Source organism: Panthera uncia (assembly GCF_023721935.1).
Source record: "Panthera uncia isolate 11264 chromosome C1 unlocalized genomic scaffold, Puncia_PCG_1.0 HiC_scaffold_4, whole genome shotgun sequence".
Classification (NCBI taxonomy): Eukaryota; Metazoa; Chordata; class Mammalia; order Carnivora; family Felidae; genus Panthera; species Panthera uncia.
Genome location: NW_026057585.1, coordinates 61,085,571 through 61,098,524, shown reverse-complemented (window position 1 = coordinate 61,098,524; position 12,954 = coordinate 61,085,571). Strand labels below are relative to the sequence as shown.

The following is a 12,954-nucleotide window of genomic DNA, read 5'->3' as shown; positions in this document are numbered from 1 at the left end:
CAATGAATAGCTATTTATTCCTTGGGCAGTAAGTTTCTGCTTCAGAGATGTAGGTCCTGTGGCTGTCCTTATGGCTGAAACTCACTTTACGACCTCAACCATGACTCCATCATGCCTCACTGCTCACCATGTGGAGGACTTGAAAGGCAGGGACTTTTTTAGAGTCAATTCCACAAGAATTTTCCAGTATCTGCCATATACAAACATTCACCGCATGCAGTAGGGATATACATTGTATCCATCATGATCTCTAATCTTTAGACTTATGTGGACTCACAACTTACACTCACAACATTCTGTGAGGGTATTCAATCAATGAAAGCGGACATGGGAAGTAAGATCTGTAGGACCCAGAATCGTTTTCTGTCTGTCCTGCACCTAACGTTCTAGAGTCTGCTCCCTGCTGCCAGGCTGCCAGACTGCCAATCACATTTCCTCTACTAGCTATGCTCCCGCTAGGTCCTGCCCAGGGGAGGCACTGCGGGGAGATGAGAAGGCAGGGGGAAGAAAGAGGCACTGCTCTGTGCTCAGGGACTGGACGCAGGTGCTGGCCCTGGTGGCAGCACGGGCTTCCAGGAGCCCTGCTGGGGGTGCCAGGCTCACGGGCAATCCCGGCATTTGCAGCGAAAGCATCTCCAAAAGCAGATTCCTTTCCTTGCACTTTGTATGCCCTTTCCCCACTCTGCTCCCCCAGCATTCCTGCTTCTCTCTTTTGCTCTTCCCCCCTAGCAACACCTGTGTCAACAACCCCCAGTATCCAGTTCCCTCTGAGACACCTAGCGAGGCTTCTGTTTCCTGACCAGGTTCTGACTGATACGGTGTCTAAGAGGGTACAGTCGAGGTGAGCTCCGGGCCTCTTTCTGGCTGGGCAACTAGATGAAGGCTAACACCATTACTGAAACAGACCGAAAAAGGACTAGGTACTGACATACTGGATATGAGACGCCTACAAGATGGCATGCATGAAGGCACAAGAGTTATATGTACATTTACATACACTGCACTGGAGGGCCAAGAAGAGGTATGGATTAGGGACAGAATTCTGAGAGTCAGCAGCATCCAAAAGCAGTCAAAGCCACAGGAGTGGAGGAAACTGCTTAATGGAAAATTATACACTGAGGAAAGGGCTAAGGACTAAGGCTTGAAAGAAACTAACATTTACAAAGTAGAAGAGAATAAGTTAGTAAAGGAGACTTGAAGAGGGTGCCAGAAAAGTGGGAGGAAAATGAGTCAAATGGATATTAACAGAGCAAAGGAAAAAGAAAATGAAGGGTGTGGCTGACTCTGTCACAGCTGCTGAGGGTCCTGGTAAGCTGAGGTCTGTAAACTCAGTGTTACTTTCATCCTCATTTAACAGAACTGAACAGGAAACACCTATCCATGAACATGGATAAGCAAACACAGTGAAAAGAACAGGAGACTGACAGACAAAAGACATATAATTCCTAACCGCTGTGTGGCCTGCGGTAAAGCTTTTCATTTTTTTTTCAATCTGAGACATGAGAAGACTAGACTAGCTGGGTAGTTTTACATCTTCTGAGTAGTGCAATCCTTTCTCACATATACAATCTTAGCAGAAGCCCTGAACTGCAAAACAGATTGGAGCAGCTCCGCTTTGACTAAAGCAGGATACAAGACCCATTTCCCTGCTTGTTCACCACTCTCCTTCCCTCTCCTTCTGACAGAAATGTCAGAAAAAGGCAAAAATAATTCTGATCAACTTACCTGTATCTTCCAAATTTTAGTAAGTTCATCTAAAGACAATTTACTGCCCAAGAGTTCAATAATCCCCTTTATACGATCACAGTATTGTGCTTGGTCTATGTTGCCTAAGGGAAGAAACACCCAAGAGGCAGACAGATTCAGTAAACATTGACTTTCTAAATACGGTTCTATTAATTCAAAGCAATATTAACTCGCTACCAGATTTAAAGGCTAATACAGTCAAAACAACATTTTCACACCTTTCTTTGATATAAAAATACATCACTTACAACTACGTGTTAAGAAATATATGTTTTTAAAAAGCAACTTACCTTCCAGTGCAATGGACAGAACTGAGTTTTCAACCAGCCAATCTAACAATCTGTCTGTATCTATAGCATTCTTCACAGATTTGGATAAAGTGCTATCTTCTATTAGTTTGGTTACCTAAGAAGACAGGATTATTGTGACAGAACCCAGCGCAAATATGCACAATAAAAATCTTCATATATATGTATACATACCCTGTGACTTTTACAGTGTTGCAATGTGGTCTGATAATTAGCCAAAATGTATCAAAGGCCAGTTACTGTAATAAGTTAACAGACTACTTATTCCTGATGTCTCTTTAAAAAGAACGTGGAGCCGGGGCACGTGGCTGGCTCAGTCAGTTGAGCACCTGACTTCAGCTCAGGTCATAGATCTCATAGTTCATGAGTTCGAGCCCCACATGAGGCTCTGTACTGACAGCTCAGAGCCTGGAGCCTGCTTTGAATTGTGTCTCTCTCTCTCTCTCTGCCCTTCCCCCACTCGTGCTCTGTCTCTCTCTTTTTCAAAAATAAATTAAAATATTTAAAAAAAAAAAATGTGGCGCCAACAAGGGCACTCTCCGGGCAATTTCACAAAAACACTAAATATTTCCAAATATTTCAGAGAATGAATTTTGAATGTAACACACGTAGAAAGATCGCGTTAACAATTACGAACACAGATACCACTTTATATATAATCACTGTTACCTCTTTTTTGTATGATTACAAGAAATTATTTTGCTTCATTTCTCAACATTCTGATATTAATGACCGCAAGTTCTGGCAGAACTTAAAGCGTCTGTGCTTTAAGTCTTCTACAAACAAATACAAAACTTACTTCTTTGAGGGAATTCATTTTAGCGCTAAAATGTGGCGACTTCAGCATGCGCAGTAGGATGTCTAATCGAAGGTCATCCACCACGGTCACCAAATCCGGCTGGAAGCGCATGCAGAGTAACTTGATGGCAGACAAGAGCTCGGGGATGCTAACCAATCTCTTTTATTCAAAGCACACACAAACAGAAAAGGAGCCATGAGAACGTTTTGCTCCCAATTCAGACACGGGAGTACGGGACATTTTCAACAGCAATGGTTGGTGGTATCTCATACTCCATATGGTCAATTAACTAGTTTGCTTCTAAACAAAAGTTAGCACACAGGTGAGCAAAGGGAAGGATCCTGTGAGAATTTCAAGGTCAACAAAATAAAGACTGTTAAACTTAAATGCTAAAATTACTTTAAACAACTTTGGATAAGCTTGTAGTACTGAATTATTTAAAAGCTTCTTCAATGCTATACCTGTTAGAATACTCTCTAAATCAACACGTTAGTAAAATTCTGAATGGTATCACTTACTGAGAACCCTATAATCACTCTATTGATTTAATGCCAACCTGGTGCTTCAGAATACTGATGCTTTACAAAAAGCATTTCTTGGTTAGAAAATGTAAAATGAACTTGATGTGAGTTGTATATGACCAGAATCCAAAGAACGATGGTGTGTGAACCCTGCCCCGAGTCCTGGCTGTGCTTTGAGGACTAACAGGCTCTGGGGCCTACCTGTCTGGAGACGGGATTTACCTTATCTTTGAGGTCCTTTTCCTCCACGCTCCGTACATCCTGGATCGCAGTGAGGATGACTGGGTCTAGCATCGGCTGCAGAAAAGACGTGCTGCGGTTAATAAAGACTCCGGATTCTGCCCCAGAGCTAGAGAGCAGACACTTCTTCATTCACACTTCACAAAGGACAGAGTGCAATGGAAGGATCTCAATTCTAGTACCAAGAGCCCCATAGCTAGCTAGCTCCTACCATCCCAAGTAGGCCCATACCGGACTCCATGCCCCAGCTCCTTTAATACCACATGGGTGCAATCCCTGTCATCACTATCTCAGAAGGGTCCTTTCAAAGAGCAACCAAAGACACATAAACTAACTTTTAAAACATGAAGCATGAGTAGGTATTATTTCTGTAATAAAGTAAATATTTGGTGGTTGATTTTAACAACTGCATATAAGCACAGACCACGAAAAAAAAAATGCTGTGATATGCACTATTTTTGTGTGCTGATATAAATGAGGCCTACAGACGAGACTCCTACAACACATCGCTCCGGGATGGTAGCATGATCAGATAACTAACTCTAAATATTACATGAGGAGGAGGAAAATACTAGCTAGGTCTAAATGCTCACTTCCAACTAAGTAAAATAATTTTTAAAAACTTATCTGGTGACAAGAGAAGATAGACAGCATATGGCTGTCAAAGCCAAGAAGACATTAGCAAAGAATTAAAATGACACCAGGCGATTATCCAACTGGGATTTCTTCCTCTACGCCTGCGTCCCCTGTCCAGGGAAGACTGGGGGCTGCTAGGGTAGGAGGCAAGCAGTGCTGTTCTCGTCAGTGGCACCCCCCGGCTCACTTCTCACTGCAGCTCAAAGGGCATGATCACCATTTTATAGACAAGAAGGCCAAAACACAGATGTTACATATGTCTTCCAAAGCATACAAGGGGCAAGTGGTAGAGACCGTTGTTAATTTACATCAGGTAATACGATGTGAACATGGTATGAGAATAAATTCAGAGCATGAATATATTGCTGAGTAAATTGAAGGTTGGCTAATTTGAAGCAGTCAAATATGCTTTGGTTGGAAATTCAATACTTTTTACTTTTTGAAGTCTGCTGTGCTTATTTATCTAAAACTTAGAATTTCTTTGTTAATTTTTTTTAGTCTTTATTCATTTTTGAGAGAGAGACAGAGAGGGAGACAGAACACGAGGGAGGGAGGGAGGGAGGGGCAGAGAGAGAGAGGGAGACACAGGATCCGAAGCAGGCTCCAGGCTCTGAGCTGTCAGCACAGAGCCTGACGTAAGGCTCGAACCCATGAACTGTGAGATCATGACCTGACTCAAGGTTGGACGCTTAACCAACTGAGCCACCCAGGCATCTCTAAAACTTAGAATTTCTAAAGAATTTAATATTAATTAGAAGCTAGAACATTTATGCTAAATCTCTTTCCACAAGGCAATGCATGGGTAGAGAGCATTTAAAAATCCAATCCTGGCCCTGATGATTAAAAAGCCAATTATTAAATTATTAGTATTTATTATTAAATTATTAAAAAGTCAAATAATTTTGCCTCTTATATCTTAGTGTTTCAACTATAAAATTAATGATTATATGTTTAATAAGGTGAAAGAACATAAAATGTTTCTAATAAGCTCAATATCCAGAATGAAGAAATACATAAATAGCCCACCATCTGATTTCATGTAAAAATCTTGCAGGATTACTCTGACATTTAAAGAAAGCATTTAACACTTAGAAATGGTAGAAATTTCCTGAACCTACTAAAAAAATCGTATCTCCGTTGTTAAAATGAGATATTAGCAAGAAGGAACAGTGCATACAAAAACACTGCTCCCAAAGGACTCTATGCTTTCAAAGCCATTTATAGGGATTTAAAAAAAAATCTCTGGGAAAGTTACAGGTTTCACAGACCTATTTACAAAGAAAATAAAAAATGAAGGTATTTCAAAGTGACACTTTATTCAGTAAAACCTGTCAACTGAGATGGAAAGGAAGCAAGAAAGTATAATAGGTCTTAAGCACTAGAAAACTGACATGCACAGCTCTGACTCTTTGATGGCCTGTTGACTTACAACCTGCAGGGACAGGAGATCAGACAAGACACGATGTTAAGCTGTTATTCAGCAGTGACTTAGCTAGCAAGGAAGCCCAGTGGGTTGTTCAACACTGATCTCATTTAATACATAATGGCTCTGAATCCTTAAACAATCCTGGGAAGGGGGTTGGGATATATGTCGCCTATTTTACAGATAAGGAAACAAAAATACATGCAATCATATATAAATTCTATTTGATAAAATGATAAACTGAAAAGGTAAATCATCTTTTTAAATTTTAGAAGTCTCCTCTACCGGGGCGCCTGGGTGGCGCAGTCGGTTAAGCGTCCGACTTCAGCCAGGTCACGATCTTGCGGTCCGTGAATTCGAGCCCCGCGTCAGGCTCTGGGCTGATGGCTCGGAGCCTGGAGCCTGTTTCCGATTCTGTCTCCCTCTCTCTCTGCCCCTCCCCTGTTCATTCTCTGTCTCTCTCTGTCCCAAAAATAAATAAAAAACGATGAAAAAAAAAATTAAAAAAAAAAAAAAAAAGAAGTCTCCTCTACCTTGAGTTATTTTTTCGTTATTTTCTGAGAGTATTTTTATTAGAAAAATAGCTAATCTGAACAAGGAAAAGAAATAGGGCACAATTCTGACCAACTGATAAAAAGGTAATTATTACTGTCTGTATGTGTTAGGTCACCTTCTGAAGCAAATGTAAAGTGCCCTGTCTTACCTGAACCACCGAGGAATTGAGGTACTCCGCACACACCCCCAAGGGCTGCACCAATGCTGAGACCGCCTGAAAACAAGGACAGTGAAGGTCAGACATCAGTGTGAGAGGGTGTTTTTCCTTTCAGCATTATACACGTCCCTTTCAGGGACAATTTGAAATGGTGACTAGGTCAAGTCACGAATGAATGACCAGACAAACCACACCCCCCAGATGGGAAGAACTGGTAACAAGACGTCAATCCATTTACATTGTTCCAGAAATTTAATAGAACTTAAATCATAATAATGCCAATAAAACCTCTTTGGAGGACTGGATGAAAGACTTTTAAAACTTATATTGTAGAATACTAACAGTCTTTATTTGAAAAAGAAGGGGATAGTAGGCGAAGGAGTGAAATGTGCCTTCAACAAACCACCGAAGTCTTCCGTGGAAGAAATTATAAAACTTTACTGAAACGCGTAAGGGAAGGCCCAGGTGAACAAGCAGATGCCATGTTGCCAAACGGAAAGAACCAGCACTGCAATTCTCCACACAGGGACCTATACGTTTAATACAATTCCAAACACAATCTCTGGGGGATTTCTGCAGGACAACCTGGCATGTTGATTATATTCAAAGGGCAGAAATACGAGAGCGATCAAGGAGATCTGAGAGAAGAAGGACGTGGGGCAGACTGGTACTACCAGGAAGGAAAGCTGTGCAGCAATAGTATAGAAATGGGCAAAGAACGAACGAACAAACCAACGAAAGGAACACACCCACGTACACGTGGGGCTGTGACATGTGACTGAGCCAATACGTCAAAATAGGAGAGAAATCAGGGATTAGCCATTAGAGGCTCTGATGACAATCAGTTACCTATTTGGAAGAAAATTAAACTGGATCTCTATCTTATGTAATATATAAAAATAAATTCTAAATGAATTCAAGAACCAAGTATAAAAAATAAAACTGTAAAAGTATAAAATAAAACAGGTATTTTTATAACTTTGAGATGGGAGAATATTCCCTAAGCAAGTTAGAAAACTCTTAAAGCCATTAAAGAAAAAATGGGGAATTTTTATAAAATGTGGAAGCTTCTGTTAGCAAAAGACACTATCAATAAAAATAAAAAGAGAAGCAAAAGACTGGGAGAAAAAATTTACAGGTACATAAAATGGGCATGGCATTGATATGCTGAACATAAAAAGAATTCCTGAAAGTTAACAAGAAAACCCCAAAGAAACCTAAATAACGATGTCAATTATAGAAGAAATGTAAACAGCCAATAATCACATGATGAGATGCTCAAATTCACAGGAAATGAGAGTACTACAAATTAAATAACAAAATACTATTTTTGTCCATTATAATGAAAAAATTAAAGATGGAAAATATTCAGTACTAAAGAGAGAAATAGGAAACGAGTTTATGGGAGTACAGACTGGTCCAAATAAATCTCTTTTTTGGAAAGATATTTATTACTATGAATTATATTAAAAATCACATTTTCCAGGAATTTGTCCTTCCGAAATGGTACCATATGCACATAAAGACAAATTTACATATTTACATGGTGCCCATGAATAAATGACAGCATCATGGTACAACAGTTGCAGGAACACATTACAGCCATTAAAATCAATGACAGCCAGATCTGGAAAGATGTCCGTGATATAATGTTAAACGAAAACATGCTACTACATATAGCTTGATTACAATTCAGCCTTAAAGAAAGAGAAAGCAGGAAAGAACGTGCACAGGTATATTCCACATAAATTTAGGCAAAAGTCAGAAATGCTATGAGTTAAATGGGTAGCTATTACCTAGGAAGAAGGTAGAGGTGTGGGGGTTTGGGGGGATGGAGGACAGGCACCTTCCATTCCTTACTTTGTGCAGGTAATTTAAAAAAATTTTTTTAACGCTTATTTATTTTTGAGACAGAAAAAGTGAGAGCAAGCGGGGGAAGAGGCAGAGAGAGAGGGAGACAAAGAATCTGAAGCAGGCTTCTGGCTCCGAGCCGTGAGCAGAGCCTGATGTGGGGCTTGAACTCATGAACCGTGAGATCATGACCTGAGGTGAAGTCGGATGCACAACCAACTGAGCCACTCGGGGGTCCCCGTGCAGGTATTTTTAACTGATCAATTGTGAATGTTGCTTTTTCACAGTATTTTTCAAATTCAAAAATATATAAATATAAATGTAAATGTAAAATGAATACATTTACTTGTACTCAGTGGCCTATATTTATTCTAGGACACAGTCACCTTAACTGCTCAGGAAGCAGGCATTTATTGTGAAATTTTAATCCTTGTTTGATAAAATCAGAGTCTTAATCTTTGGAATCTCTTTCTCCTATGCCTGAATTTCATCATCATCTCAAATACAACTAAGCAATATAATTCTCTACCAACTGCAGCAAACAACACGGTTGTTTGAAAAATGGTCTGACCTAAGGGAAAAATCTTGGAGGAATCTTTAACCTCAAGATATTTAATAATAACGAGGGTAAGTCCAGATTCCTATGTATCTACTTTTAAGCCAATTTTCTTCCAAGTAGGGTAGAAACTTGGACTGCTCTGTATTTTTTTTTAAATACATTAACTCTGCCAGAAATTAGTATTTTAACATTTTAAAACTATGAAGCAATTTCTTTTTTAAAAAAGTTTATTTATTTTGAGAGAGAGAGAAAAAGAGAGAGAGAGAACATGCATGCACACGGTGAGGAGAGGCAGAGAGAGAAAATCTCATGCAGGCTCTGCACTGTTAGCACGTAGCCTGACGCATGGCTCGAACCCACAAACGGTGAGAATGTGACCTCAGCCAAAATCAAGAGTCGGATGATTAACTGACTGAGCCACTCAGGCACCCCGAAGCTAATCTCTAATATGACCAATGACCTATACAGCCAGTTTTTGAGAAATAAGTAAATTGGATAAAACCCTGTATCTGAAAAGGTTTTTGGTTTTAAATGGTTTTGTTTTAAAAAAAAATTTTTTTTATGTTTATTCATTTCTGAAAGACAGAAAGAGACAGAGCACAAGCAGGGGTGGGGCGGAGAGAGAGGGGGACACAGAATCTGAAGCAGGCTCCGGGCTCTGAGCTGTCAGCACAGAGCCCGACACGGGGCTCCAGCTCACAGACTGTGAGATCATGACCTGAGCCGAAGTCGGATGCTCAACCGACTGAGCCACCCAGGCGCCCCATAAACGGTTTTGCTTCTTAAATCATTACCCATTATTTTCCAGATCAGTAGTCACTTCTAACATGCTTGGTCCACTCAATGGGGATCAAAATGACGGCCAAACAGCCTAGTTAACATTCAGGGAAGGGAGAAGACACTCCCTGGTCAGTGTCAGCAGAAGGCTTGGCAGACACTTAATCTTTCAGGATAAACAGTGGGTGGCAAGAAAGGGTCAGTTTATTACCAAGCATACCATCAGACTCTCTCCTGGATGTTACTTCCCTCGCCCAAAGACGGACCAAGCGAGTTAGCTGATTAGTCGAGGTTCCACAGGAGCAAGCACTGCTCTAAGCACAATCCTACGTCACTTAGGGGCAACGGATGACTTTACCCCATCACCTTCTGTTCTCAGTACATCACGGTAGCTAGCACAGTGTCCTACATGTGGCCAAGTACGTAACGAGCAGTTAAGTGAACAATCAACCAGAAGACAGAATAAAATGCTCCTAGTTACAAACAAGTCAGCCCTCTGTGAAAAATAAAAGATTAAGTTATTCCCCTCACCATAAGGTTAAATGTCTTTGAGAAAATGAAGTCCCATGTAAAAAGAGGATGTACTGATTCTGAGGGAGGATTCTAAGCTCCTGTGACAGCCCTGTGTTATCTAGGAGTCCTATAATACCAAAAAACTTCCTACCAACCTTAAAATGAAATATTTTATTGTGCCTGGCACCAGGGAAGACTTTCTGATGTAACGGAGTCATAACACTGTATGTACACATATCTTTGCCACATACAGCAACTGTCCTTAAAAAGCAAGATGATTTCACACAACCATCACAAATTAGGAGGCAAATGCCAAAAGCAAAGGGAAAGGGGGGGGGGGGGGGGGGAAAGCAAATACCCTACACTGAAATTTGGTTATGATTAGGAGCAAACATTCCTTTATCAGAGCCACTGAAACTGCTCCTGCAGAGATAACTTAACACTGTAACGTTTCATTGACTGTGTCCAGACCACGTCTCCTGGGTAACATACCAGCCCGAATAAAGCGAACTTCTGCTGTGGGCACACATACTGGTTTAACTTACCCCAAGTTCTATATCTTCCGAATGAAGCTTGGCTTGGATTGCTGCAAATCCGCCTAATTCTCCAAACTGAGAAGAGAAAGGGCACAAATTAATTTTAAAATGCTGTACGTTAATAATTTAAACAAGAAACAAAGGCTACCGTTCTACTCTGCCAACGTGCTCTGTAATACTGATCTAGAGAAAGCCATCACAAAGATAATTCTATTGCTCCTGTGATACACTGCAGGAGATGTGCTAAATCCTGACGCTGGTGCTCATCTGTATAAACAGCATATGATAAAGAAGAGGAGGAACTGAAAAAAATTCTTATTGTTCTTTCTAGCTGTCATTTACCTAAAATACCAAACTCTAAGCAATTTCATTAAAAGAAGGAAAATACGACTATATTAACAAAAGTTATATACCTTATTTACCAAATCCACAACCCATCCGTGAGGCTCCTATGAGGAAAGAAAATAGAAATTGAGTTGGCAATATGAGAACTTCCCCATGAGCCCACAGATTTTTTTTTTTTTTTTTTTTTTTTTTTTTTAATTTTTGAGACAGAGAGAGACAGAGCATGAGCAGGGGAGGGGCAGAGAGAGAGGGAGACACAGAATCCAAAGCAGACTCCAGGCTCTGAGCTGTCAGCACAGAGCCTGATGTGGGGCTCGAACCCACAGACTGTGAGATCATGACTTGAGCTGAAGTCGGACACTCAACTGACTGAGCCTCCCAGGCGCCCCTACCATAGATTTCTTTTTAACCTAAGTGAAGAGTTGGGAGAAGAAAATATTAAGATTTGAAAAATATTTCAAAAGGCTTTTCTACATGTTTCTTAATGTGAGTCTCTGACATTTGTATATAATTTTAGGAGTCTGCACGTCTGTACTTGGATGCCACTGCTACAGTATGGAGCATTCTTGCATTTCTGGGTAGCTGACGTCAGTTGTTTAAGCTCTCCAAGGTACAGGATAACTTGAGTCAAATTCTCTAAGAAAATTACATTTTAGAAATCCAGAATTATTACTAAAGAGGAGCAAATCAGGAATAAAAAGGTTAAATTTTAGCCCCTGTTGTCCCACTAATTGGTGCCCTGGAGCAAGTGCTTTCTTTTCTCCTCTTTTCTTCCTTCCTTTCTTTTTCTAAGCATTCACTGCTCTGGGGGCTGAATAATATTTGGGGAACAGTGACTACGAAGAGATGTGGTACCTGCTTTCACGGAGCTCATACTGGAGCAGCTTCAACAGAAACAAGCAAACCCACACACACCTAACAGGATTCACACTGTGCTAAGTCCCACGAAAGGAAAAACCACAAAAAGGTCTTCAAATGAGAGACAGAAGGAGCCTCCTTTGCTCAGAGTGGTGGTCGTGGAAACCCTCTCTGAAGAGGTGGTCTTCAAGCTGGATCCTACAGGATGAGACCGGTTTAGCCACTCAAACAGTCCAGGCAGAGAGGCCGAAATGGCAAAGGTCCTGTTTGGGGATGGCACTCAAGAGTAACTGGGGGACCTCCCCCACCACCCCGCGGGGACACAGCAAGTCGGGAGGAGCAGCACAGGTAGAGCTGTGGAGAGGGGCAGAGTGCACACCATGCAGAAACTTGCAGGCTGCGACTGGAAGGAAAGCAACAAAGTGCTTAAGCCAGAAGCGATGCATTTCATGCTTTACGATGACCAGTCTTGCAGTTGTGTGGAGGATGGAATGGGCCAGATAAATGAGAGTGGAGGGAGAGATAGTAGCTGGAAGACTAATGCGGTAACTAGATTAGACGGGATGGTGTCGGGGGGGCAGGATGGCAGCAGTGGAGGCAGAGAGAAGGCAACTGAAGACACCTTTGAGATGAATTCAAAGGACATGTTTATGGTTGCTTATGGGTCGTAAGAAAAGGGATAAATCGTGGCCGACTCCTATGCTTTTGACTTGAGCACCTAGGTAGATGGTGATGTGGTTTACAGAGAGGGAGAAGAAGGAAGGCTGGCGAGACAAAAGGAAGTTCCATTTCAAGCACACTAAGTTGGAGACATCTGTGTGGTGACCAAAAGGAATGGTTGGCTCGTCAAGTATGGTGTGCTCAGAGGAGAGGTTTGGGCCACAGGGATACAAACCGAAGGGCCATCAGCACAAAGACTGCATTTGCTTCCGTGAGAAGGAAAGACAGTTCTTGGGGGAAAGAATACTGAACAAAGAGAGGGCGGCTCTGGATTAAAGCTGGACAGAAAGCAAGGAATCAAGAAAGGCAAAGTGACGTAGGAGGTAGCAAGAGACTGCCAGACGAACCGATTTCGGAGAGGGACAAACTGATGGTGACCAACCACTGCTGTGGGTGGTGTTAAGAGACGT

The 12,954-nt window shown here is 41.3% G+C and overlaps 1 protein-coding gene across 1 annotated transcript in view; it reads right to left on the bottom strand.

The window, feature by feature from the left end:
• USP24 (ubiquitin specific peptidase 24) overlaps positions 1 to 12,954 on the bottom strand; it is a 141,063-nt gene that overhangs the window by 88,389 nt on the left and 39,720 nt on the right. The window contains exons 6-12 of the mRNA XM_049617096.1: positions 11,035 to 11,070; positions 10,631 to 10,696; positions 6,377 to 6,442; positions 3,597 to 3,671; positions 2,854 to 3,012; positions 2,037 to 2,151; positions 1,726 to 1,829 (exon numbers count right to left, since the gene is read on the bottom strand). Of these exons, the coding sequence (XP_049473053.1) occupies positions 1,726 to 1,829; positions 2,037 to 2,151; positions 2,854 to 3,012; positions 3,597 to 3,671; positions 6,377 to 6,442; positions 10,631 to 10,696; positions 11,035 to 11,070 (621 nt within the window). The remainder of the gene's footprint in view (positions 1 to 1,725; positions 1,830 to 2,036; positions 2,152 to 2,853; positions 3,013 to 3,596; positions 3,672 to 6,376; positions 6,443 to 10,630; positions 10,697 to 11,034; positions 11,071 to 12,954) is intronic.